The sequence below is a fragment of the Hydra viridissima genome, unplaced genomic scaffold (assembly GCF_058129835.1).
Source record: "Hydra viridissima isolate aposymbiotic clone 2 unplaced genomic scaffold, HvirCarnegie_v1 scaffold_14, whole genome shotgun sequence".
Classification (NCBI taxonomy): domain Eukaryota; kingdom Metazoa; phylum Cnidaria; class Hydrozoa; order Anthoathecata; family Hydridae; genus Hydra; species Hydra viridissima.
The window spans coordinates 4,953,098-4,979,029 of NW_028324313.1; the positions used below are offsets into that span (position 1 = coordinate 4,953,098).

The following is a 25,932-nucleotide window of genomic DNA, read 5'->3' on the forward strand; positions in this document are numbered from 1 at the left end:
AATTGCATCTTGAAGACGTTATTCACAACACCATAATTTACAAAGCATGGCGACGGCTCCATCTTGTGTGTTAGAAAAAATCTCTAAGGCAGATTTTATGAACGAAGTTCAAAAACTTCCAGCATCGTATGACAAGTTTGATAAGGAATTTAAAGACAAATGGAAAAAGAAAAATGTATGGGAAGAAATTGGTCGTCTGTCAAACTTCTCTGCTAATCAAGTGGAAGAAAAGTATAAAAGCATTCGAAGTAGTTATGGAAGGTGGCTGAAATCAAAATGAAATATCCCATCAGGATCTGGAAGGAATTCAGTTCCACCTCAGTTTCTTCAGCTCAATTGGCTAAATACTTTTACAGAACATCGTGAAACAGCATTGAATATTTATTCAACCTCTGATTCCAGATTAGAAACAACGAATTTGAAGGAAAACGTTGAGGTGGTTTGTGAGCAAGTTGAAAATATTCATCATCCATTAAACAAGGAGCTAAATAATCATTTATCTGAAGATGTGACTGAAGAAAACGATTATGTTTATTCTTGTGTGCAAGTAGAATCAAGTGAATTGACAATTCATACCAATAACAATTCATACTAATGACAGTTCATAATAATAGCAGCCTCTCTGTTTAACCTATTAATATGAACAAAAATTGTAAATATTACATTCTAGCTTATTATTTTGTTAAACCAACTGATGTGAAAAACTACACATTCTGTAAAATCCTTTGTAGTTGTAAGAAGAAGAACCTGATTTTGCAGGAGCCTCAATGCATACATGTTTTCCATCAATAGCTCCTATGCATTGTGGACAGTTCCAATTCTGATTAAACTCTTTAATGATGTTTTGCCATTCTTTTATGTCATTTGGGGCTCTGAGAAATATTTTTTTGAGAACTTCCCATATAGCACAACAAGTTTCGGATTTTCAACAGGTTTGAAGATCCGATTAATGAGAAAAGTTGTTCAAATCTATCAGGAGACATTCTTAAGTATCGATAAAAAAGTTCCCTATCAAATAGCATCTTTTCTTGCACAAAATAACTAAATGCATCCCCAGCAAACATTGACAAACGGGTACCGTACGGGTCCCATACGGGTCCGCAACTGGGTCCCGTATGGGAAGACCAACGGTATCCCGTCGGATCTTGGCCGCGGTTTCCATATGGGGCCCATATGGGTATGCCCGCTGGGTATCCCGTATAGTTCCCACAAAGTTTGCCAATTGCAAATCTTGCAAAACTACGTTTATAATTTACAGATAAAATAAAACTGTATATGATTTGACTGTTTGTTTCAAACAAAATAACAATTAAAATTACAATGTCAAAATTGAGAGAATTTTTAACCATTCTTTAATCGCGTATCATCTGATTTCACGGTTGTTTCGCGAATTGGAAGCTTTTCCATCGTTTTATTCTCGTTTCGAAGCTTTTTCTTGTTTCAATATAAGCTGTAAAAAATAAAATGTAACTGTTAGTCTGAAATTTTATAGGTAACACACCTGGTTTTATTCATTTAATATATTATAAAACTCTCTACTCAACACTCTTCAGATAAAAAATTGTTGTGATAGTAAATGTATAACATTCCTTTAGTTACTGATAAATAAATTATAATTTTATATTGATATTGTATATATTTTTAAATAAATAAACATATATATATTTATATGTGTGTGTGTATATATATTAATATATATATATATATATATATATATATATATATATATATATATATATATATATATATATATATATATATATATATATATATATATATATATATATGTATATATATATATGTATATATATATTTATATATATTTATATATATGTATATATATGTATATATATGTATATATATATACATATATATATACATATATATAAATTAGTAAAAACACTTATCTACAAACAACATCATTCGACTGAAACACTTTTACTTAAACTAACCAATGATACATTTGAATTTTTTTAGTTAACTGTACCCAAAAAGTTAAAATTGGTAATTCATGTTCATCTTACCAAAATGTAAAATATGGAGCACCCCAAGGTACAGTAACTGGGTCCAAATCTCTTTAATATCTAGTTGTGAATACATTTCTAAATGGATGTGTGAATCATTCATAAACCAATCAAAAACAAAAATATTAATTATGGCACCACCTAACATTCAAAAAGATATTATTATTAAGGGTACTTTTGTTAACAAGAAATGCATTTGATTTGTTGATTCTGCAAAAAGTCTAGATGTGATACTCAACAATCAATTATCTTTAAAAACACAAATAAATAAGATTTTTAAAAACTGTTACAATATAATGAGAAATATACCCAAAATAAAACAATTCTTATCCCATAAAGATCTGTGCACCATAGTATGTTCATTATTATTTTCACAACTATATTATTGTAACTCCCTCTACTTTGGAATTGATAAAACACTATTAAAAAAAACTGCAATCTGTTCAGAATTGTGCAGCAAGACTGGTATTTAAAACCAGAATAGAAAATCAAGTAAATAACAAAGAGTATAACAACTTGCATTGGCTAAAAAATAGAGAAATAATATATTTCAAGGTCATTTTAATAATGCAGAAATCTATTAAACAGGAAGTACTAACATCATTATGCAATTTAATTCAATACTCTTAGTCAGAAAGAACACTAAAACTAAAAGAAACAAATTACAATAATTGTTTCAGCAATCAAGCATTATCCCAGTATGGTCTTAAACTTTGGAATATACTTCTAAATAGCATCAGTGACAAAAAAAACACAACTACTTTTAATGAAAAACTAAAATCATATTTAATGGTGAATGGAGAACTATTCCACCAGAAAACTCTTGATTATTAAAATTTCTCGCTTTGTTTAATTTGTCGCACAGCTGAGCTAAGTGTTTTGCCAACTTCTGGCAAAACACAGTAGTTGTGGGTAAGACCATGTATTTATTATTTATTTATTTATATATATAAAAGCCTGTCTAAATTATCTCAATCTACAAACTCTAGAACAAAGAAGGCAGTTAGGGGATATGATACAATAATTTAAAGCATTCAAGGGGGTTAATGAAGTAAATTGGTTTCATATCAATGCACACCACATTCCCTTTTAGCACAAGGACCTGCAAGTAATGTTAAAGGCTCTAAATTATATATATATATATATATGTATATATATGTATATATATATACCCTGTTAAGTTGAACCCTGGATAAGTCAGACTTTTACTAAATCGGACAGATTTTCGATTCCCCTTGAACACTCTATACATACGTAGAGCTCACTTAATTCTGACATTTTCTAAGTCTAAATATCTATCTATTCCCTTTGATATTTCATATATATATATATATATATATATATATATATATATATATATATATATATATATATATATATATATATATATATATATATATATACACTATAAAATATTATAAAAAATTAAAATTTTCTCCTACAGAAAAACCTTGACAATGGAAGCTATAATATACATAAAAAATTATATGCAATGTATAAATGACAAATATTTAATTGGAACCTAACATTATAATAGATAACAATTATTAAAACAAGTATTGAAACAATATCTTACTCACTTTTCTCAAAAGGCTTTTCTTGATTATCTCTAAAGGATTGGCAAAATATCAAAAGTATTATTATTTTTTTTGAAACTTTAATAATTCATAAATGTGCAAGTTTTAAGCCAGTAACATAAACATAAGCGGAGTAACACTAACATAAACATCTTTTGTATGTTAAATTAAAATTATGTAACTTTATATACCTATTTTTTGGTTTTGATATACTTCATCAACATTTGAGGTATCTTCTGCATATCTGCATTTTTCTTTTGCTTCAGATTCTGTGTCTAAATTTTAAAAAGTACTTATTTTAATATTGATGTATCAAAATTTCATTTTCAAATTTCAATAATTATGATTAAATGCTTAAATAAATTTATAAAAAATTATCAAAATTATTACTTTACTATCTTTGAGAATATTATATAAACTACCTGCAGTTGACAAAATTCTTCCTGAAAACCTAAGCCATCCAACCTCAGGTTCTTGACATATTGATTTAGCTAAGTCTATTTTTTTCATATTTGTCCAGCAAGGCCAATAAAAATCTGTAGATTTTCTAGAGGAAATTATTGATAACACATTTTCACTCATAGCATTCACTAACCAAATTAGTGATACGTAATCTGTATTGTTTTCTTTATCGAATGCAACTATTGCATACAACATCTCACTCAGTAACACAGTACAGAAATTACACAGTAAGTTACTCTGCTACAAAATGTAAACAAAAGTAGAAAAAATCCATACTCCGCAATCTCCTTTATATAGGAATAAAATATTACTAAATTGTACTTTTGGTTTTAAAGAAAAACGTTCAATGGTCTTCAAAAACTATTCATGATTCTAAGAATATATGCCACAAGGAAGTAAGACAATAATGAAAACCCTCACGTCAACTTTATAATATTATATGCATTATATGCATTTATAATATTATATGCATTATATGCATTTCCTTGTGGCGTTACTTTTCATAAACGTAAATATTAATGAATTCTTTAAAGTATTTATTGTTCAAATTGCATGTAAAACTTTGTAAAATTTTCAACTTTTTACTAAAGAAAGAAAAAGAGAAAAATTTATGTATAAAAAATAAAAATAGTTATAACAACTTTTTATATTGAGTTTCATAAAAAACATAAAACGAGAAAACGATTATAACTTTAATTTATACGTTATATTGTAAAAACTTTTTTTGCACAAGGTAAGTTGCAAATGGCGATAATGGTCTGATTGCATAGATTTTTCCGCATATTACTTTCACCAGATGGGTCCCTAATGGGAAACCCGTAAAAATCCCAGTTTTCTTAGCCAGCTAATCAATGTTTTATTAAAAGATTAAAACCATTAAATAGTTATAAGTAATTTTTTCACTGTAATTTTCCTATGTTATAGACATACCACAAAGGCAATAATCATGTCATAGAACTTTCAATTAAAAAAAAATTTTTTTCTAAGGCATAATAAAGTCAGGCATACAGCCACAATTAAACAGTAATTTTAAAATAATAAAATTATTATGTCATGTTAAATAATTTTCATCACATTTCATCAAAGTTATTCTTTATTGTTATTGTTGCCTGTTTGTGTTGACCCTATACATAATACTATTCTCACATATAGTTCATTATATTTAATGTGCTTTAATGTTTTTTATCCAAGGGGACAGAAAAAAGACGCCTACATAGCTCAAGTGTCATTGAGTTTGTCACAAAAATTTGGCAGACTGGATTAAATAATTCAAAGATGTTTTAATGAGAAGATTTGGCGAAAAGTCACAGATGGCTCAAAAACACCAAAGGTTACCAATCTTGAAAAAAACCTGGGCATCTGAGGCTATCTATTCTAAAGCAGTTGCAAATGGACTCCCCATTCCAAACATCTACTACCTAAGGCATGTAATAATTTCTTACATTTCCCAAAGTATTCTAAACCTAGTTTAAAATTAGATTACCAAGTTTTATTCACATTAGATGTTAGTTTGGTATGTTAGAAGCAGGATCCATTTTGACCAGACAAAATGTATTGGTCCTGAATGCAACCTATTATAAACCCTTAAAAGGAAGCCTTCGCCACTTCTACTACTCTATAAATAACAATAAATACCTTTTATAAGCATCAAAAAACATCCTAAAAGTTGTTCTAGCAAACTAAAATTGAACAATTCGATTCCATTTATTAAAATTTTTTTTTAGGAGAAATTAAAGTAATAATCAAGCTTGCTCTGACCAATCGAACAAATTTATTTGTTGTCTCATGAAAAGTTTAGTTCTCTTTTTAATCATTTAGTGTAAGTTTTGTAGGAGAGAGAAAGTCAGTGGTTATCATATCCTTTATAATTTTACTTTGTAAAAAGTATTGCTTTAGTATCACTTGTCTATGTTGACCCTTAGATGCCATTTACACATTTTGTAAGTTGGAAAATTTGTGTCATTTTTACTAAAATAATAATTGCCAGGCATCAGTTTTAGTTACCTGACAATATTTTAATATAGTAAAAGTGACCTATTGCTCAAGGTGAAAATGGTTCCAAGACGGTGCAAAATACTGCAATAATGCAATATCATAGTATAGGATGTAATCAATGTTGTAAAATGTTACAAACTTAAAATGTATTATTTAACTATGTAGGACTTCTGGGACATCATCAAACAAGTGACTACAAAGAAGGTGACAGATTCTAACAAAAGTAGTATGGGGAGTCAAAAGCTAATACCACTGGATGAGATTGTTTTTGACATTAGACTCAAATAGTTCTATAGAATATAGTATAACTATTCTAGAATTAAATTCTGAGTTTTTATATTCAAATTCAATTTGTTCTACTGCAATATAAAGAAATCTAGATAAAAGTATTTGTAATTGGCAAAGCAGTTTCTTTCATTACTAGTGACACTAACCTTAATAGTTTCTTTTTTTGCAAATAATATTTAATGATAACCTTGGTGTTTGATATTTGTGGAGAATTTTATATGAAAATAGAGTTTGATCTGAAAAAAGTAAGAAATTTATTCGTGCCCAAATTCATATTTTTAATTTCTTACCCACTGTTGATTATCTGTTATCGAGGTGGACAGTGAAAAATGAAATGTGGAACTTATTATTCTAATTTTGTCAATGAGAAACGTTAGAGATTGAGTTTGATTTCTGTTTTTGTTTTCAAAACAAGAAACTGTTAAAAAAAAAGCTAGCTCAAATTATCGGATTTACGATTTCCGCTACACAAAGATCGCGTAAACTTTAATTGGGTTTTTACGCTGAAATTAGCGGAAATTACGAAAAAATATGTTTATAGTAACAATCCGCTCATTTCAGCGGGTTTCAGATGAAATGATCAAGAATTCCGATCGGAATGAGTTTTATAGTAGTGACCCCAGAACACAGACCCTTCTAAATCCCGTTCCCATAAGCCCAGTTAAAAACCATACGGTACCCGTCTGTCAATGTTTGCTGGGTCTTGCTTAACGCGACTTTTAGATAGTTCTTGTTGAGAATGATAACACATAATTATGTAATACAAATTACGTAAGTGCGTTCATGTGGAACGCATTATAAAAACGTGCATAAAAATAGGAAATGGAGATATTTAAAGAGATTAGAATTCGCGTTATATTAAAAGTGGTATAAAAATATCTTTATTGACTTATCTTAAAATAATATATATAATCAAACATATACAAGGGTTAGATGCTTAAGCGGATCACAACAATTGGCGACGAAGATAAAAATATGGCAAAAGCAATTAGTAATTTACCAGGTATAGAACAATTTATTATAAACGAAAATGATACAACAAATATAGATAAACGCTGGGAAATATGGAGAGAAGATTTTGAGCTATATATATTGGCGACAGGAGTTACGCAAGAGGCGCAAAAAAAGGCATTATTGTTGCACTTAGCTGGAAAAGATATAAAAGAAATATACAAAACTCTAAAAGGAAACGATACTGATCAATACAATGTAATGTGTGAAAAACTCGATGAATATTTTAAACCAAAAAAAAACATCACGTATGAACGATATATTTTTAAGAACATAAAACAAAATGAAGAGGAGAGTACTGTGAGCTTTGTTACTCGGTTAAGAAAACAAGCCGAATATTGTGCGTTTTCAGATGTCGCTGAGGCAGTAAAGGATCAGTTTATATCAGAATGTCATTCTGTGAAACTGAAGCAAAAACTTCTCAAGGATAGAGAAATAAACATTAATAAATGTGTTGAAATAGGTCGCAACATGGAAATATCAAAACAACAAGCAAAAGAAATGTCAAATAAGAAAACAAATCAATCCCCAGAGGAGATTGATGTGGTAGATCATTTAAAAAAATTAACTATTTCCAGAAGACAAAAACAAGCAACAGATTTAAAATCAGGAAGTAATCAAAGTGAAAATATAGGTAAAAGAGAAAATGACTTGTTATGTTTTCGATGTGGGGAAAAATATTTTATTGGACATCAAAAAGAATGTAAAGCTAATGGAAAAACATGCTATAAATGTCAAAAGAAAAATCATTTAGCCATTTGTTGCAGAAGTTTTTCAAAAATGCCTTACAGGACAATACAGCAAGTTAAAGAGATAAAAAATAAAAACAAAAGTGAAAGCAGCTCAGAAAATGAATTAGAGGAAGCACTTGCCCTAACTTTAGTTCAAAACAAAGAGGGCAATCCTATAAAAAAAATCAATAAATGTACTGGTAGATGATGTTATAATAAAAATGGTTGTTGACTCAGGTTCTAGTGTGAATTTGATTAACAAAAACACTTTTGAAAGGATTAAAAACCACAATCCAAACTTATTACTAAAAAAATCATCAACAGTAATATTTCCCTATGCTTCAACGCCTCTAAAGTTGATAGGTTGTTTAAAGGCTGAAATTGAAACAAAAAACAAAGTAACTACCAACAAAATCTATGTTGTAAATAAAAATAATGCTGGAAATATCATGGGAATTGAAACGGCAAAGGAGCTGAATATTTTAAAAATTGATGAAAATGGAAACTTTGTGCTCAACAAATATAATGGTGTAAATTCAGTGGCTAAATCAAATGAAACTAAGCAGCACTTTAATGTGTGTAAAAATATTGATGATGAAATTAAATCTCCACTAAATCAAAAAGATAGTAGACCTTTTCATAAATAAACGTCCGCATAATTCCAAAACGAGGCTTAGGTTGTACCGTTTGTAAACAAACCAAATGTCTTCTGATAAAAAACCTATAAGAAAATCATCTGGCAAACAATGTGCTGCCTATAATTGCTTTAATCGAAGCTATATTATCGAATTTGGAGAACGAAAGGCTTCTGGCATTAAATTCTTTCATTTTCCGAAAGATAAAAATGAAATTTCTCTTTGGTGCAACTTGATAAAGCGTAAAAATGGTTTAGATAGTTTTAATGTTACTAGCTCATCATATTTATGCTGCTCTCATTTTAAAGCGCAGGACATTTTAAAAGCTGCTGGAGGTACTAGATGCACTTTAAGAAAAGGTGCTAAACCATCACTTCATAGCTGGAATAATTTCAAAGCTAGTGAAAAAGAAAGAAAATCACCAGGTTATAGATAATCTCCCCAAAAAAGTACAGTTTTACATGACAATGATGTTCTTAACAAAACAAGCAGTAGCTCAAATAGAGATTCACTCCTTTATAGAAAATTAAACATGAAGCAGTTGCAAAATGAAAATAAGAAAATAAAAGAAACAATACCTAATGAAGGAAATAAATTTGTTGAGCATGTTCTCTCATGTGATAAAGAATTAAAACATTACACAGGATTTCCGAATCGAAAAACATTTGATGCAGTTTTTATATATCTTGACCCTGGAGAAAATGGAGAAAACTTTATCTTATTTAATAGTAAGCATTCAAAAGAAAATGAAAATAGGGGGAGAAATCGAATTATGTTACCTTTAGAAGCATATTTATTAACATTAGTGCGATTAAGAAAAAATTATGGTATTAGACATTTAGCATTTCTTTTTTCAATAAGTGAAGGAACTGTAAGTAACACTGTTATAACATGGTTGAACTTTATGTACATAAAGCTGGGTAGCCTTAGCATATGGCCTTTGTTAACTCAAATAAAACAAAATATGCCTCAGTCAATGAAGGATAAATTTCCCAATGTTAAATGCATCATTGATTGTCTTGAAATAAAAGTAGCTGTGCCTCAGTCATTGACTGTACATAAATTGCTCTATTCTGACTATAAAAGTCACACAACTGTAAAGATTTTAGTTGGCATTGCCCCAGGAGGTGGTTTTACTTTTATATCTGCTGCTTACCCTGGGAGTATATCAGATAAAGAAATAACCATTAAGAGTGGACTTTTAAATCCAAATTTATGGAATCACGGTGAAGAAGTTATGGCAGATAGAGGTTTTACTATACAAGATTATTTAAGTCCACTTGGAGTTAAATTAATCACTCCATCATTTCTTCGAAATCGCGAACAATTCACTGAAACAGAGGTGATACAAAGTCAGCAAATTGCAAGTGAGCACATTCATGCTGAGAGAATGATTCAAAGACTAAAATGTTTTCATATATTCGATAGAGTTATTCCTCTAAACATGATTGGTTCTCTCAATCAAATAGTTACAGTGTGTGGAATTTTAACTAACTTTCATGAGCCTATTATAAAAAACGCATAGAAACTAATGGATAAAAATGTGTTGAGGCAGTAAATAAAATTTAACATTGAACTTAACATTTATATATATCATAAATAACTACAATTTTTTGTCATAAATTTATAAATGCATAAACTATAAAATAGATTCTGAAAATTTCAATAAAATATTTGTCTTCAAATTAAAAATTGTTGTTTATTTTTTCAATTATTTCGTCCAACATATAGTTGAAGTAAAAGTCTAATACTCTTTTCCTTAGAGTCTCCCAATATACTTTGTCATATGTAATACGATCAATAACCAATCCTTTTGAAGTGTAAAACACAAAATCACACCATGTTTGTGTTGTTAATCCAAGTTGCATTTGGATTTGATCATAATAGCTATGGTTTTTGTTTGTTAAAATTTTATTACTAGATTTATCAAATATTATAGATGGATTTTTTGCTATAAAACATATATCTTTTGGGTCCAGGTTACTGTATTCTTCACTGCACTTAATTTCTATTATTCCACAATCATTATCACACCTTACTTTCCTATCAGGCGATGCACCCAAAACAAAATTTTTTTCATCAAGTACCAAACCACATGGTTCAACATCTAGTTTATAGCCAGAGGATTTCATAAAGTTTTCATAATATTTTAATGCTATAGGTTCATAATATTTACCATAAGAAAGTTTATATGAAATAATATTGTTTAGCTTAGTTTTGTTTTCACCATGGACAAGTTTGTGTGCCAAACTTTTGAATCCTTTTGGAGATTTATTCTCTAACTTATTACATAAAGATGCAGTGAATCGATTCCTTCTGTAATCAAACCATTTTGAATTTCCATCCTGTTCCCTTGTTTCTTTTTCAATTTGAACTACTATTTCCTTTACTAACTTCATTTTTTCTAAAATGTTTATTTTTTTATTACAAAATATTTTTTCAACATAACAAGTTATAAAATCATCAGTTTCATTAAAAGGGAATGTAGGGTATTCAATGTATTGAACACTGTCTAAATTTTTTAAAGGTGCAGGTAAGTTGTAGTAAACATTGTAACTAGGTGGAACTACAGCACATTGATAGCTTAATACAGACCCAAATGGGACACTTTCTAGACTTGTTTTGACTGTTCCTTCATTTGATTGATTTAACACATTCAACATATGCACTTTAACATCACTGTTTAAAAGATTCTTGTAAAGCTCATTTATTTTATTTTCATTATCACTTTTTCTGTTTAAATCAGTTCTAGTATCATACAATGATGATTTAATTGTGGCGAATGAAGATAGTTTTCTTGTCGAGAAATTCTTTTTTTTAATTTGTGGTGATATAATTTGTAAGTCACTTATTGGTGTTTTATCAAATCTTTTACGACTTTGTGGTATTGACCAAGTACAAGTTCTTGAAGTACAGGCTTTAATATTTGGAACAGTTTTCAGTTTTTCAACTACCCATTTTGCAACAAGTTTCATCATTGCAAATGCATGTGAATAAGTTCCAGTTTTTCCTGCTGGGCATTCACAAAATGCATACATTACTGATCCATCTAATTTTTTAAAAGCAATAAAAATCCATCTGTCAATTTTTTTCATGCTAGCTGCACATACTCCTTTTACACAAAATAGTTCAATACTTTGTTTTGAGTAAATTGAGGATAGATCAATGTATTGCTCTTCAAGAAACATTTCTCCTCTAGACAAATGTTTTTTAACTTTTGTAGATTTAGGAAAAAATTACTATTTACATTTAAAGCATATGCATCAATTTTCTCAGCTGAAAACGCAGGAAGTCCCTCTAGACACTTGCTCCATCCAATTTTGGAATTCAAACTTAACAGCTCACATTTTAAATTTTCAGGCAATATAGGAAATGTTTTTACACTTTGTATTTTTATATTTTTACCCATCAAACATGCCTTTTTTGATAACCATTTTTTCTCAAGAGTTGGATCACAAATAATTGAATTCGTTCCGTTGTGAAAATACTGTAAAACTTTAACTTGAGAGTCTCGTAAAGTTACTACAGCTTTAAGAGAATCGCCACGGTAAAGAAGCCACCTTTTTAAATGATTGTTTGTATATGTTTGTAATTTTTCTAAATCGACTTTGACAGTTGGATCGTCTATATCATCTTCTTTTAAAACAATTAATGCTGGATCTAAACAAAAACAAAAAACATCCAAATAAGTCAACTACACTACACAAATTTAATAAATTTTGTAGATAAAAGTAAACTTCAGTTAAGGTAAATTTTTGATAAAATATTTAATATATTTTACTTTGATATTCAAGTAATAAAATAATAGAAAGGTAATTAATAAACACTTAAAATAAAATAGCAAACCTATTTCCTATGAAGAAACTTCATTTGTGTTTGAAGATAATAACATTATCTTGTTAAAATAACAAATAAAGCTCAAGATTAAAAGAATCAGATAAGCCTAAGCAATGAAATATTTTGTTTGTTTACTAACGGTACAACCTAAGCCTCGATTTGAAACGCGGACGTTTATTTATGAAAAGGTCTATAGTTTGCATTATTTTGATGCAAAGTGACTTTGAAATTCAAAAATGATTTATTAAAGTTGATTGCAGATTATAAAGATATATTCAAAGGACATGGTAAGCTAAAAAACTTTCAATGCAAACTGCATGGGCGCTACTTAGGGATTGCAATCCCGCATTGCGGGATCCCGTAATCCCGCGGGATCCCGCATTAATTTAGCGCATGCGAGATCCCGCAAAAACTACTGCGGGATCCGCGGGATTTGCGGGATTTTGAAACAATTGCTTTTAAACAAAAAAGGTCAATTCTTTTAAACAAAAAAGACAAAAGAGATATCAAATTAAAAGTGTTTAATGTATTTGTGAAACAAATCAATTTAAAAATTTATCTTCAGCTATTAAAATATTTTTCTTAGCTATAAATATAAAAACATCATTCAAAAATAAGCAATTATTTAGCAAAACATTAGTCGAACTCGTTCAAATTTTTTTTTTGTTTAATTAATGATTATGTTGAAATTTTCGCTAATGAGTATGTTGAAATTTTTGTTAATGAGTATGTTGAAAACGTGAAATTGAAAACGTGCGTGTATAATTGTAAAAAATATACTTTTAAAAACTACTTTTTAAAAAGTCTTTAAAAATTATTTACATCAAGATTTTAAAACAAAAGTACTAAGCATGTCGCAAATTAAAACTATATGGAATTATTTTAAAAAAAGTGATAATGAAGAAAATGCGAAGTGCATTTTATGTTCGGCTATTTTAAAAATTAATCAAATCAACTAAAGGGTTATTAATCCATTTAAAAACTAAACGTGGCACCGATTTAAAATCAAACGTTTTACAACAAGACGGAGCTTCAACTTCAAAACAGCATGAACCAGTTGAACTAGAGCCTAAAATATACATCGACTGCGAAGACGAAGAAGTAATTCCATCGAAAAATATAATGCAAAAATTCACATCACTAAAAAAGCAAAATCAAAGTTTTCAATAACGTTTGACGAATGGACATCACAAAATAGTCAGAGATACTTAAACTTAAATTTACATATGGAGGCGAAACACTTTAATCTTGGATTGATTCGAATCCATGGATCGTGTAATGCAGAATATTGCGTCAAGTTAGTTTCAGAAAGGCTAAATAGCTTCGATATTGACCTCCAAGAAGACATTATTGCCATGACCACTGATAGAGCAAGTGTGATGGTGAAAGTCGGTAAAATGATGTCTTGCTATCAACAGCTATGTTATGCTCATGGAATACAACTTGCAGTTATTGATATCTTATACAAGAAAAACTGCGGAGAAGTCGAAGAATCGTTTATTACATATGAAAATTGTGAAGAAGAAGATGAATGTGGTAAAACTGAGGATGATGAAGTTATAAATAAAGAAAATGGTTTGATAATGATTTTGGACCGAGCATCAACTGAATTGGTTAGCAATTACAAAGATCTCATAAAAAAAGTGAGAAAGGTTGTAAAAATATTTAAAAACTCTCCTGTAAAAAATGATACATATTTACAGAAATATATCGTACAAGAACACGGGAAAAAGCTTCAGTTGATTCTTGATTGTAAAACTAGGTGGGACAGTATATTCGATATGTTAGAAAGATTTCATAGACTAAAAGTGTGTATTGAAAAAGCCTTAATTAATGTTGGGTCAGAAATTCGTTTCACCCAAGAAGAGTGGTCCCAAATCAATGACTTAATTATTTGCCTGGCACCACTAAAACTTAGTCTCGAACTTTAATGCAGAAGAGAATCGAACCTTGTCACGGTGGAAACAACTTTTCAATTTATGCTACTACTAGGACTTGCGGATTCTGACGCATTGATACTTTTCCATACTTAAGGAATTCAAGATGGCGTCGTGTTTTTTTAATTTTCTGCAATCATGAATTGTGCATTGTGATTTATAGAAATACCGCATCAGTATTTTTATAATATTGTGATTTGCTATAGTTAAGGTTTTCAGTATGACATCGTGTTCTGAGTTTATATTTAATCATCATGTCCGAAGAGTTGATCATAGTTCATAAATGTAAAGCATGGTTTTAGTTTGTAGTGTCCAATAGCAAATGTTCTGTGAGTGCCATCATTCATTCGTATCCTCTTGTCGTCATCAGCGCTGAGTGCAACTTTGTTGATTTCTTCGGTGTAAATGTTATGCTGATGAGATCGGATAACGTTCATGGCTGCAAGCTTTTCTATCTTATTCATTAAGCAGTCTTTATAATCTTGATGAGTGATAAGCCTAACATCAACATGCTTTCGAATATTCTCCATGGTTTGTTATTTTTAAAAAACTTTATTCTTTAAAAATTTCACCACAAGGTATTGATAACTTCTTGAAAGTCAAGACCTTCATTCAATTTTTTCAAGACGTAAAGACACAAATGGCCGCAATAAGAAGTATCACCAAATTGAACCCTTTCACTGTTATAATAAACCGGACTTTTTAAATAATCAATGAGCTCTACAAGAGGAGGTTGAGCATAAGAGTCAAAACTGTATTTCTTATCACCGTCTTTATACCAACACACCCAATGAAATCCACCAGTGCTTGAATCTCCCGTATTCACGATTCCACATTCTTTTTTCATTGGCTTTTTTGGTAACTCATCCCTGACAAACACGCCTTGAAAGTTTTTTAATTTTAACTGTTTAGCAGCCTTTATCAATTGAAAGTTAGTTAAAGCTTCATTAGGTAAAACAATTCCTTCTACATCAATCCATTGAAAGTCGATCATTTTTTTTAATTTCTTAAAAAGTTTATCCGAATTTTTTAACAAGCGATTTTCATAGAATAGCACCTAAAAAGGGTATGCTATTAAAGGGTGAGTTAGGTCCGAGTAATAATCCAGCTCCAGCAGATTGATAGCCTTTTCCAGTTTTAATGAAGAGTCCATCACCGTAAACATTTTTAGTCCATGGGGTGATAAACAATCCTTCTCCACCTAAAGTTTTTATCTTCATTCCTTTCCCATTTTTGCTCATGTAAAAAAGACCTCTTCCAGCAATTTTATCAACCATAGCAGAACCGGCAGAAGAGCCTACACCTGCTAACAATCCAGTAGCTAGAGCTGGGACTACTCTTGTAGCAAGAGTGCTGCCTAACATACCTAATAACGGTAAAAGAGCTCCGATAAATCCACCTTCAACTTTCGAGTTGTATGATAATTGTTTTCTGCTCAGTTTGAGTGTAACTCCTTTACCAGCTTCATACGCTTTTCTAATTTTGTTCAATTGCGCATTAGTGATAGCGAGAACATGTTTACCGTTCAAGTCTTGATGAGAAAGCTTAATGCTAGTATTGGTTTTATCATGCATAGCTTTTTTAATTTTATCAGATTGACTCTGTGAGATATTAATTTTGATGTTTTGATAATTACTCATTTTTTATGTATTAAAAATTATTTATTTCACTTCTCGAATATGATATCGTATTGCAATATCCTCTCCACGAAAATCAACCAAATCTCCATTCTGATCAATGATGCGAGTAACCATTGTTGAAATTTCAAACAGTTTAACAGGAAGATAAATCAAATGCATTGGTCTCTCAATGATTTTATAGCCAGGACTAACATTTGGATAAAAGGAGTAAATGCAATTGAGTTGGGTTCCATTAATATAGGATGATCCGATAACGTTGTTAACGATTCTGATGGTGCTAATGCTTGAAATTCTAACGATTTGATCCGACTCGTATTCGGAATTGGAATTTAATTTTCTTTTAGTAAACCCTAAAACTGATGCGATGCTGTTTTCCACGTTCAAATCCATCAAATAATTCATTCCAAGTGTGATGGTTGATTTTAAAGTGCTTAAATTGGATCCGATTTTTATGTTATCGGGAGAGTAGCTGATTTTATTTGCTGTGACGTAGCTAGCGCTTTGAGACGCATAATTTTTTATTGTGTTTGAGACGGTCTTTTGTAAATAATTGTTGATGTCTTTAATGTCATAGCTTCCTGATGGAATGTTAATGTTCTCCCAATGAGCTCCATTGTCCATGCTGTATTTGAAAGAATTGTTTTTACTGTTTACATTTGGAATGCTGTTGTAAGTCTCAAGACCGAGAAAAGCCATTTCATAACTTTTTCCTTCGTCAAAAACGATTTTATCCAAAAATTCAGTAGTGATAACACTTGATTTTCCATCTACATTGATGATTATACCTGGCATTTTTTAAATTATAATTATTTTTTAAATTGTTTTAGAAAAATAAAAAATCGTCAAATCCGCTTCGGTACTTTCCCTCGTTCTTTTTAGAAGAGAGATCAATGACGGCAAATCCGTGAGGTTCATTCCAGCAATGATTGCAAAAGGCTTTAAATTCTTCTATTTTCATATCGCAGGAAACGTGATTTTGATAAATGTGATTAACGCTTTTTTGGTCTTGTTTAAATAGGCAAATGAAATTAGCATTTTCTCGGATGGTTTGTCTAGGGAGCATGAAATAATTTTGAGCGAGGTAAAAGCAGTCGACGTTAGAGTGTCTTCCTCGAATGTAATATTTTTCACATTTGTTTTGATTGGTCAATTGTAAATCGTCAAAGATCATTAAATTGTTTTTGGATGAATCAAGATCTTCTGGTTCTGGCACATCGTCAGCCGTTTCGAAAAATTGACATTCCATATCATCATTGTCAGAATATTTTTTTGAAAGATCGTTAATAACATCTTCATGGATTAAATTCAATTTTTCCATTTCGTCTTGTACATCATCCGTTAACAAATCAACAATATCCTTTTTCGGTAATTTCTTCTCGAACGAGTTTTTGAGTATTTTGTACTCGGGTTGAAAAAGAGATTTGCCAAACACTTGCAAATGATTATAGTCTAGCCATCCAGGTCTTAAAAGTAAATTGAGCAGCAGCGTTGTTTTTCCGTATCCAGACTTTCCAACGATGATTCCTCGAATGCTTCTCGGTAAAAGCTTGCTGTTGTTTCTTTTGGTTTTCCCAATTTTACACGACAATTTCATCACTTCCATATTTTTTATATTAAAAAAGTTTTTATATATGTTAAAATGTATTGCGTCAAATGTAAAAAAATAACAGAAACGATTCATTTGAGAAACGAGATCACAAAAAACAACAGAACTATGCTTAAAGGGGTTTGTACCATCTGCGGAACGACTAAATGCAAATTTGTTTCTGCGAATGCGCTTAGCGGAGGAGACTTGGTGGAATCAATCAACAATTTTTCAAAAAAAATAAAGCTTCCATGGGCAAAGTTTCCAGGAGAAATGCACGTTCCAGGGATGAACTTTGCAGGGCCTGGAACTAATTTAGACAAAAGACTCACTTCCACGGACATGTATCAAGAGTGGAGCAAACCGGTGGATAGAGTGGACAATGCAGCATATCACCATGATTTAGCTTACAAGTATTTTAACGACAAGCAAAACAGAAATTTAGCAGATCGAATGATGCTTGAAGAAATGGATTCTATACAAAATCCTACTCAGAGAGAAATAAGCGAGCGAAAAATCATCGAACCCATCATCAAAGCCAAAGCCAAATTCGGATTGGGTGTGAGTGATTTGAAATGGACGGATCAGCTTGCAGAGGAGCTTCATAAACCGGTGATTCATCATTTTAAAAGAAGAAGGGTGATTGTAAACGACATTGATGAAATATGGGCTGCAGATTTGGTGGACATGCAATCGTTTTCAAAATTCAACAATGGCGTAAAATATTTGCTAATGGTGATTGACGTGTTTTCAAAGTATGGATGGATCGTTCCGTTAAAAAGCAAAACAGGTCTTGAAGTGGCAGAATCGTTGAAAAAGATTTTTGGTGAAAGAAAATGCGTCAAATTGTGGGTAGATAAAGGAAAAGAGTTTTACAACAAGCACGTGAGAGCGTTGGGTGTGCAATTATACTCCACTGAAAACGAGGAAAAAAGTTCTGTTGTCGAGCGATGGAACAGAACGATGAAAGAGAGAATGTTTAAATATTTTTCAGCCAACAATACCAATAAATATATTGACGTATTAGATGAGATGGTGAAAAATTACAACAACACAAAGCACTCTTCTATCAAAATGACACCAGTTGAAGCTAGCGATGAAAAGAATAAAGGTAGGGTATGGTGGAGTCTGTATGGAAAGGATCAAACATTACCAGCAAAACCGAAATTCTTAATGGGTGATCAAGTGCGGATTGCAAAAAAGAAGTCTCATTTTGAAAAAGGGTATACGCCGAGATGGACTGAAGAGGTTTTTACAGTGTCAAATGTTCAGCATACGAATCCACCCACGTATAAAATCGCTGATGCTAACGGTGAAGAAATTCAAGGCACTTTTTACGAGCAGGAGATGCAAAAGACGCATCAAGACATATTCAGAATTGAAAAAATCATTCGCAAAACCAAGAGCAAGTCGTTAGTTAAATGGTTAGGATATCCAGACTCGTTTAATTCATGGGTAGATAATAATGAATTGTTAAGTTTGCAAAAATAGACACGCTGTTTTTGTATGATAAGAAAAAAAAATTTGAATTTTGAGTTAAATAAATTTCTTTTCATATAAAAAATAACAATGAGTATGTCAGAAAATCAGCGTGCGATGATAGAACGGCTAAATGCAATGAATGAAAGGATAGAACCTCCAACGCCGGAAGAAATTACTAGTCTTGAAGAATATGCGTTAGAGTTGATAGAAAGAGATGAATTTACTTATGAAATAGAAGAAATTTATGAACAATTTATGGAAGAATATACTGAAAAATTTACGCAAGAATTTATGGAAAGATATTATTTAAGCGATGATGATTTTAATGTTTTAGACGAAGCTGCTGTATTTAATTTGCCTAGTTCAGAAGATGTTGATCCTGAAGATTTACCTTACAATGGACCTTACAATGATACTATAGTTTTAGATTACAATTCGATGAGTGTTGAAGAACAAAATGAATATGATGATTATATATATAATGAATTGTTAGAAGATATGCGTAATGAAACGGGTGGAAACAACTTTATCATTTATATCAATGATGATGAAAGCGTAGAATACATTAATGAGGAGGAGAAAAGAAGAAATAGATTAAAGATTGAGGCGTTGATTGAAGGTTTTAAAAAGGATGAATATAGAGTGTGCGCTTCTGCTGCTTAAAAAACGATAATCATTTTATTCTTTACATGTGAGGAATAAAATGATCTAAAAATTTATTTTTAATATGTAAAAATGCATGCTCCTCACAAGTTTTTTAGAAATGTTGCCTCAGCAGAAGTTCATAGTTTGGATTTACAATTAAAAATTTTGGAAGAGAGGGTTAGAGAGTTGGAGGAAAGAAGACCAAACAACATTATTGTGTCTACGAAAATGTTAGATCATCCACCTTATTTCAACGTTAACGAACAATATGAGATTTTTGCTCAGAAAGACATTAAATTTGCTGCTCTCTCACATACAATGATAGCTTTATCCATTGGGCTGAATTTGGAGAAAGGTATTGCAGTGATAACATTAATGAATAAAATTACTGATCAATTGAATTATAGAAAAAACGAAGTTATTATTTCAGAGTCTGTAGATAATGTTATTATAGACGTGAATAGTAACAGCAAACAGGATGTGATTGTTAAAAAAGGAGAAAAACTTTGTAAGATTAATTACATTGATTTAAAATAATTTTTATTAATAAAAAAAATGGAAATATTGAATGAAAAACTTTATCCAGTTCTTCCATCCGCTCCTGCAGATGAAGGAGGGCATGTTTATAGGCTTCAGAAAATAAGCGAGATTCAGAATGAGATAGAGAGTGAAAAAGCAAAGAGAGTTCATCTAAGCAAAAAGTACCATCGCGCTTTCAGAATCATTTCTAATGTGGATAATACGATGCAAGCCTTATGCATTGCATTGGGTGCGACTGGAATTGGGCTTTTGTCAACCATTATTGCCAGTCCTGCAGCAACTGCGTGTGAAGGTGTGGCTATTGGAATGGGCTTTTTATCCATTGTAGGAGGACAGGTTAACAAAAAACTGACATTGAAAGCGGAAAAACATGAAAAGATCAAAGTGTTGGCCGAGTCTAAATTAAACACGATTAGCGAGCACATTTCCAAAGCGTTGATGGATGGAAAAATAAACGATTCAGAGTTTCAATTGATTCTTGATGAGCTTCAAAAATTTAAATCCTTGATGGAGGAAATACGAACCAAAACAAAAAAGGGAATAGATGAAGTTACTAAAGAAAACTTGATCCAAAAAGGACGAGAAGATGCGATTCAAACGTTCAATAACCTTTTTAAGAAAGGATCAACGTAGTCGTAAAAACCAATTTATGTTTTTTTTCCACGTATTTTAAAAAGATGTTTTTCTTTAAAATACAAGACCTGAATAAAAGGGATGAAATTGTGAAAGAAATTAATGACAGACGAAAGAGGATTTATCAGAACAGCGTGAATGACAACATTTTAGATACGAATTTTCAAGCTGATGTGAGCAAGCTTTACAAGCCTCTGATTGATAGCAATGAAAAGATGATCAAAAGCCTGTCAGTCGATCAAAAAAAGAAAAGACCTTTCGAAGTGAACAAAGTTGGAGATAAAATGTGCATTGGAAAAATGGAGGTTGAAATAGATGGAAATGATATCATTGTCGGTGAAGAAAAGTATAATGGAACAAAAGGTCTTTGGGAACTGATGACTGAATTAACAATACCAAAGAACTATACCAATGAAGATTTGCAAAATTATGAAAAAATTTTAATGGACAGTGATGCTATAAGATCTGATTCGCAACCGCATAAACCGAAATCATCAAGAAGACCAAAGTATCAGCAACTTATTGCTCCTATTTGGGAAAAAATGATGCGTATTGAAAAAGGTAAAAAAGGTAGTGGTGTCATTATTCTTCCAAGCGATCCTAATGCGTTGGTGGAAAAGCTTGAATTGAGTATTGCTGCATGGCATGCTGGGAATACAGGATCAAGAAATGTGGCTGTTGCTATTTGCGATGAGCTGTTGAGACAAGGAGAGATTAATAAAGAGGAATATAAATCGTTAATGAAGGCTATTGATAAAATTATTTAAAAAAATTGTTTTATTTAAAAAAAAATGCTCATTGTGAACAAAAGAAGATATGTGAAAAAGAACGTTGTTGGTGGAGGTGGTATTGTAGACATGATTAAAAATTTCATAAAAAGAGCAGCTGCGTCAAGTGTATCAAAAGCAACAGTGAATTTGCTTAAAAATGCTGCTACAAGTAAAATTGGGCAAGAAGCGATTACAGCTGCAAAATCTGCTGGGACAGAGTTAGCCCTTTCAGCCATCTCCGCTGCTAAAGACGTGGCTATTGATAAAGGTAAAAAGACCATTGAAAAATTAAAGACTGGTTCATCTATTCAAATTAAGAAAATGTCTAAAAAGAACGCGATTCGAATCCAAGACCTGGTGAAAATGGGGCAGGGCATGAAAATAGTATGAAGATAGCATTTTGTTGCGATGACTTGCAATGAGAAACATTTAAATGAATTAAATAATTTTTTTTATTATATAAAAAAATGATAAGTACTGAGCGATTAAGAGTTACTGAGAACCCAGAGTATGATATTGGTATTGAAAAAGTTGATTTTTTTGAGTACCTTCCAACCAATCTCGATTTAAATTCTTCAGGCACGATTACTTTTGAGATTGACTGTCAATCGATTCAAACAGTACCATCAGAGGCTTACATTCTTATTGAAGGAGTGTTGAAAAAGAGCGATGGAACCTTTTATGATGCTAAAGACAACATTGCACTGGTGAACAACGCTTTGATGTATTTGTTTAATGATGTGACTTATGACTTGTCGGGAGAGCAAGTGGAAAGAGTGATGTATCCAGGTCCAGCCACCACCATACTTGGATTGATGAAATATCCTTATGGATTTCAGTTTGCTGATGGATTAAAACAGATGTGGTATATGGATACGTCAAATCTTGTTGGAAATTCAGGATTCAATGTTAGACGAGACCACTTGTTTGCAGACACTACATCCGTTGGAGCTTTTTCGTTTAAAATTCCGTTGAAACACATTTTTGGATTTTGCGAAACCTATGACAAAGTTGTTTATGGGTTTAGGCATACCATCACCTTTACAAAGAAAGAATGTGATGATGCGATTTATAGAGCGGAGAGCGTTAGTGGAGGAATGATCAACCTTAAAAAGTTCAGACTTTATATGCCTCGCGTTGAATTGGATATTTCGAAAAAGACTGATTTCATGAATTTAATAGCTCAAAAAATTCCCATTCAAGTGGCTTATAAATCAAACAAATGTGAAAGACAGCTTATTCCAGCCGGTCAAACAGAATTTACCTGGTCGCTTGGAAGAGTTACTGACAAAAGCATTCCAAGATTTATCTTGTTCGGACTTCAGACAAACAGAAATTCCAGTCAAACAGTTAATCCATCACTATTCGACCATTGTGATGTTAGCAATTTTTACGTGACTGTTAACGGAATAAAGTATCCAAATTACAATTACGACTTGAATTTTGGAGAAAAGAGAGTGGTCATGGCTTATTCAGATGCGTTCTCTTTTGATGAAAAATATTACGGCACAAATGAACTTGTTTGTCAATCTGGGTTAAGCTTGCTTGAATATATAAAATTATATCCGTTGTTCTTTGTGGATATCAGCAAGCAAAAAGAAAGAGTGGCGTCGGAAACAGCTGAATTAGTGGTAAACCTTAAATTTCGAACTTCAACTATTGCAAATACAGTTATTTTTGCAGTGGTGATCTCTGATAAATTGCTTAAATTTGTTTCAGATGGAACCAACATGACTGCTGTTTATTAAGATATCTTTTCGGGAAAAAATTGAATTGACTTAAAAAAAATCTTGGTATAATAAAATGAGATATTCAACATCGTATTTGAAAAATTTGTTGAATGAAAACGGTGTTAGTAAAACAGCAGATGATTTAATAACGTTGATGATGCTTGCGGTTGAAAATAATTTGATCAGTAAAGATGAGATTTTGGAAAGAGCAAAAGAAAAAAAAGTAAAGCCTCATCCAAAAGAAAAAAAACCTGTTGATCCAAAATGGGAATGGCTTAGTTTAGTTAAGAAAAAACCCATCACTGTGAGAATAACCAACATTGAAACGGGTGAGGTGACTGAATACAAGTCTCTTTACAAAGCGATGGCAGGGACTGGACGTGGATGGAGATATTTAGAGCGTCGAGATGGAAAGGTGGATGATGGAATCAAGATTGAATTTTTAAATTCTGAAAAGCTTGAAAAACGTAAAAAGCAGCAAAATTGATTTTTTAACTTTTAACATGTTAAAAAATTTCTTGGTATGATCTTTATCATAGAGTCTAAGGCCTTAAAACATTTAATGCAGGTCTTTACGTGATCTTTTTGAAAAACGATGCTGAAGGTGTGCCAAGATTTAAAAAAATTGAATTGACTTAAAGAAAATCACGGCATTAAAAAAGATGGAGAGGAAGTATGTGATTGAATTTGATACCATGGGTCGTGCGCATCTGTTTGATGAAGAAAAAGAAATTCATGCGGCTGGATGCGAATTTACTGCACATGACGAGTGGGGAAGAAAGTATACGATTAGATTTGATGAAATGGGTCAAGCACATGTATACGACTCAATAAGCGAAATTTTTGCCAATTATCTTGTTTCATAAATTTTTAATTCTCCCTCAAAAAGAATTAAAAAACGGTAAAAACTTTTCGAAGAAGAAAATATGCTGAAAGTGTGCCAAGATTTAAAAAAAATTGAATTGACTTAAAGAAAATCACGGCAGAGATAAAATGAGTATCTATTCTTCAAAACCAGAATTAATTGCTAAAGAGCGAAAAATTGAATGCATCGAAAAAAATCTTTCCATTAATAAAATGGGTGATAAAACTGATGCTAAAAAGCAAAAAGCAAAAACTAACGCCAAAGAGCGAAAAATTGAAAGTGACTTAAACAAAAATCTTTCCGTAATAAAAATGGAAAGTAAAAGTGTGAAAGATCAAAAAGTATCAATGGCATCATTAAGAAGAGATGCTAAAGAAAGAGCTATAAAAGACTATACCAGAATGACTAGGGAAGAGCTTGTTGAGGCTATTAAAACAACAAGACCTATCATTGGGTATGGACCTGCTACTCGTAGACGAACGACTGAGGCAAGACCGTTGTCTGTTAATGTAAGACCTACCGTGGTTAGGTTTGTTCAACCACCTGTAAAAGTTTCTGTAAAGCCGACAAAAGTTTCAATAAAGCCGACAAAAGTAAGGTTTGTTGTTAGTCCTGAAAGACCTGTATCTGCTCCTCGTCCTGCGGTTCAAAGACCTGTTCCAGCTCCAAGACCAAGGTCTAGCGACTTGATTTCATTCGAACCTTCTACTCTCTTGCAAAATCAGGTGACAAGAGATGAACCCTCTATTCTTAACACACCGGTTATAGATTCAACAAACGTTATTACACCTATACCGGTTCCAGCACCAAGACCTGGTTTATTTTCAACTATGACGAGAGTTGCAAAAAGTGTGGCGTCTTATGTTAAAACTAAGTTTAATGATATTAAAGATTGGATAGAACCCTACGTTCCTGAAGTGGTCAAGAAGAATGTAAGCAAAACGGTAGAACAAATCGATAAAAAGATACAGTCTATCAAATCGCTTGTATCAAAAACAGAGTATAAACAACCTGTACCAAAACCAAAGCCATTTACAGTAAAGTTTAAAATGACTGAGCATTCAGCGGAGAGTTCTGTGAGACAATTTTCTTATAGACCTTCTTCTCGATATAACGATCTTGCATCCTTTTTTAATTTGGTGAGAGAGTCTGCTATTCAAACCATGGAAGGGGAGAGAAACACCAGAGTAAGAATTATTTTAACGTGCAAAATGAAATCTGTAAGCATGATGACTGGTGCAGAAGTGACTCGGGAAGCAAGCTTTTCATCAAGATCAGAGATTATTCTAGCAGCTACAAATGTAAGAGAGCTCATGGGTGAGATGGAAGAGAAAGTCTTGGAAAGTAGTGTCAAATACAATGCTTTAGGCTCTAATAGTATCCTGTCTAAGATTTTAAGGATGGATATTAACTTTACTGATTACGAGCCTATCAGCGGTTCTTCCTACATGGAGCTGCCTAAAGAGCTGAAAGACAAAAAGGCGATCATCAACATGGAAAACGAGGACGATCAATGCTTTAAATGGTCAGTCACTCGAGCGTTGA

General features: G+C 31.5%; 4 protein-coding genes across 6 annotated transcripts; 2 read left to right on the plus strand and 2 right to left on the minus strand.

Annotated features, from left to right (window-relative positions):
- Positions 1 to 1,276: 1,276 nt before the first annotated feature.
- Positions 1,277 to 4,961, minus strand: LOC149878974 (uncharacterized). Of its 3 annotated transcripts, none has more exons than XR_016447102.1 (5): positions 4,024 to 4,960; positions 3,793 to 3,876; positions 3,605 to 3,633; positions 2,025 to 2,102; positions 1,277 to 1,450 (listed from the first exon to the last, which is right to left on the minus strand). XR_016447102.1 is itself a non-coding variant. In XM_090072341.1 (4 exons), the coding sequence occupies exons 1-4, from the start codon at positions 4,256 to 4,258 to the stop codon at positions 1,412 to 1,414; spliced, it is 387 nt and encodes a 128-aa protein (XP_089928467.1). In that variant the 5' UTR covers positions 4,259 to 4,961; the 3' UTR covers positions 1,277 to 1,411. The 3 variants fall into 3 exon arrangements, 1 of the variants encoding a protein (XP_089928467.1); XR_016447103.1 differs by having other exon boundaries at positions 1,988 to 2,102; XM_090072341.1 differs by lacking the exon at positions 2,025 to 2,102 and having other exon boundaries at positions 4,024 to 4,961.
- A 3,348-nt stretch (positions 4,962 to 8,309) lies between these two features.
- Positions 8,310 to 8,735, plus strand: LOC149878975 (uncharacterized). The gene has a single exon (XM_090071250.1). It carries the CDS (start codon positions 8,310 to 8,312, stop codon positions 8,733 to 8,735), a length of 426 nt encoding a protein of 141 aa, XP_089927376.1.
- A 520-nt stretch (positions 8,736 to 9,255) lies between these two features.
- LOC145189219 (uncharacterized) lies at positions 9,256 to 10,415 on the plus strand. The gene has a single exon (XM_080065806.2). The coding sequence runs from the start codon at positions 9,256 to 9,258 to the stop codon at positions 10,246 to 10,248; it is 993 nt and encodes a 330-aa protein (XP_079921932.2). The 3' UTR covers positions 10,249 to 10,415.
- LOC149878976 (uncharacterized) lies at positions 10,295 to 12,878 on the minus strand. Its single transcript, XM_090072332.1, has 2 exons — positions 12,570 to 12,878; positions 10,295 to 12,383 (listed from the first exon to the last, which is right to left on the minus strand). Exon 2 carries the CDS (start codon positions 11,909 to 11,911, stop codon positions 10,409 to 10,411), a length of 1,503 nt encoding a protein of 500 aa, XP_089928458.1. The 5' UTR covers positions 11,912 to 12,383; positions 12,570 to 12,878; the 3' UTR covers positions 10,295 to 10,408.
- Between the last annotated feature and the right edge of the window lie 13,054 nt (positions 12,879 to 25,932).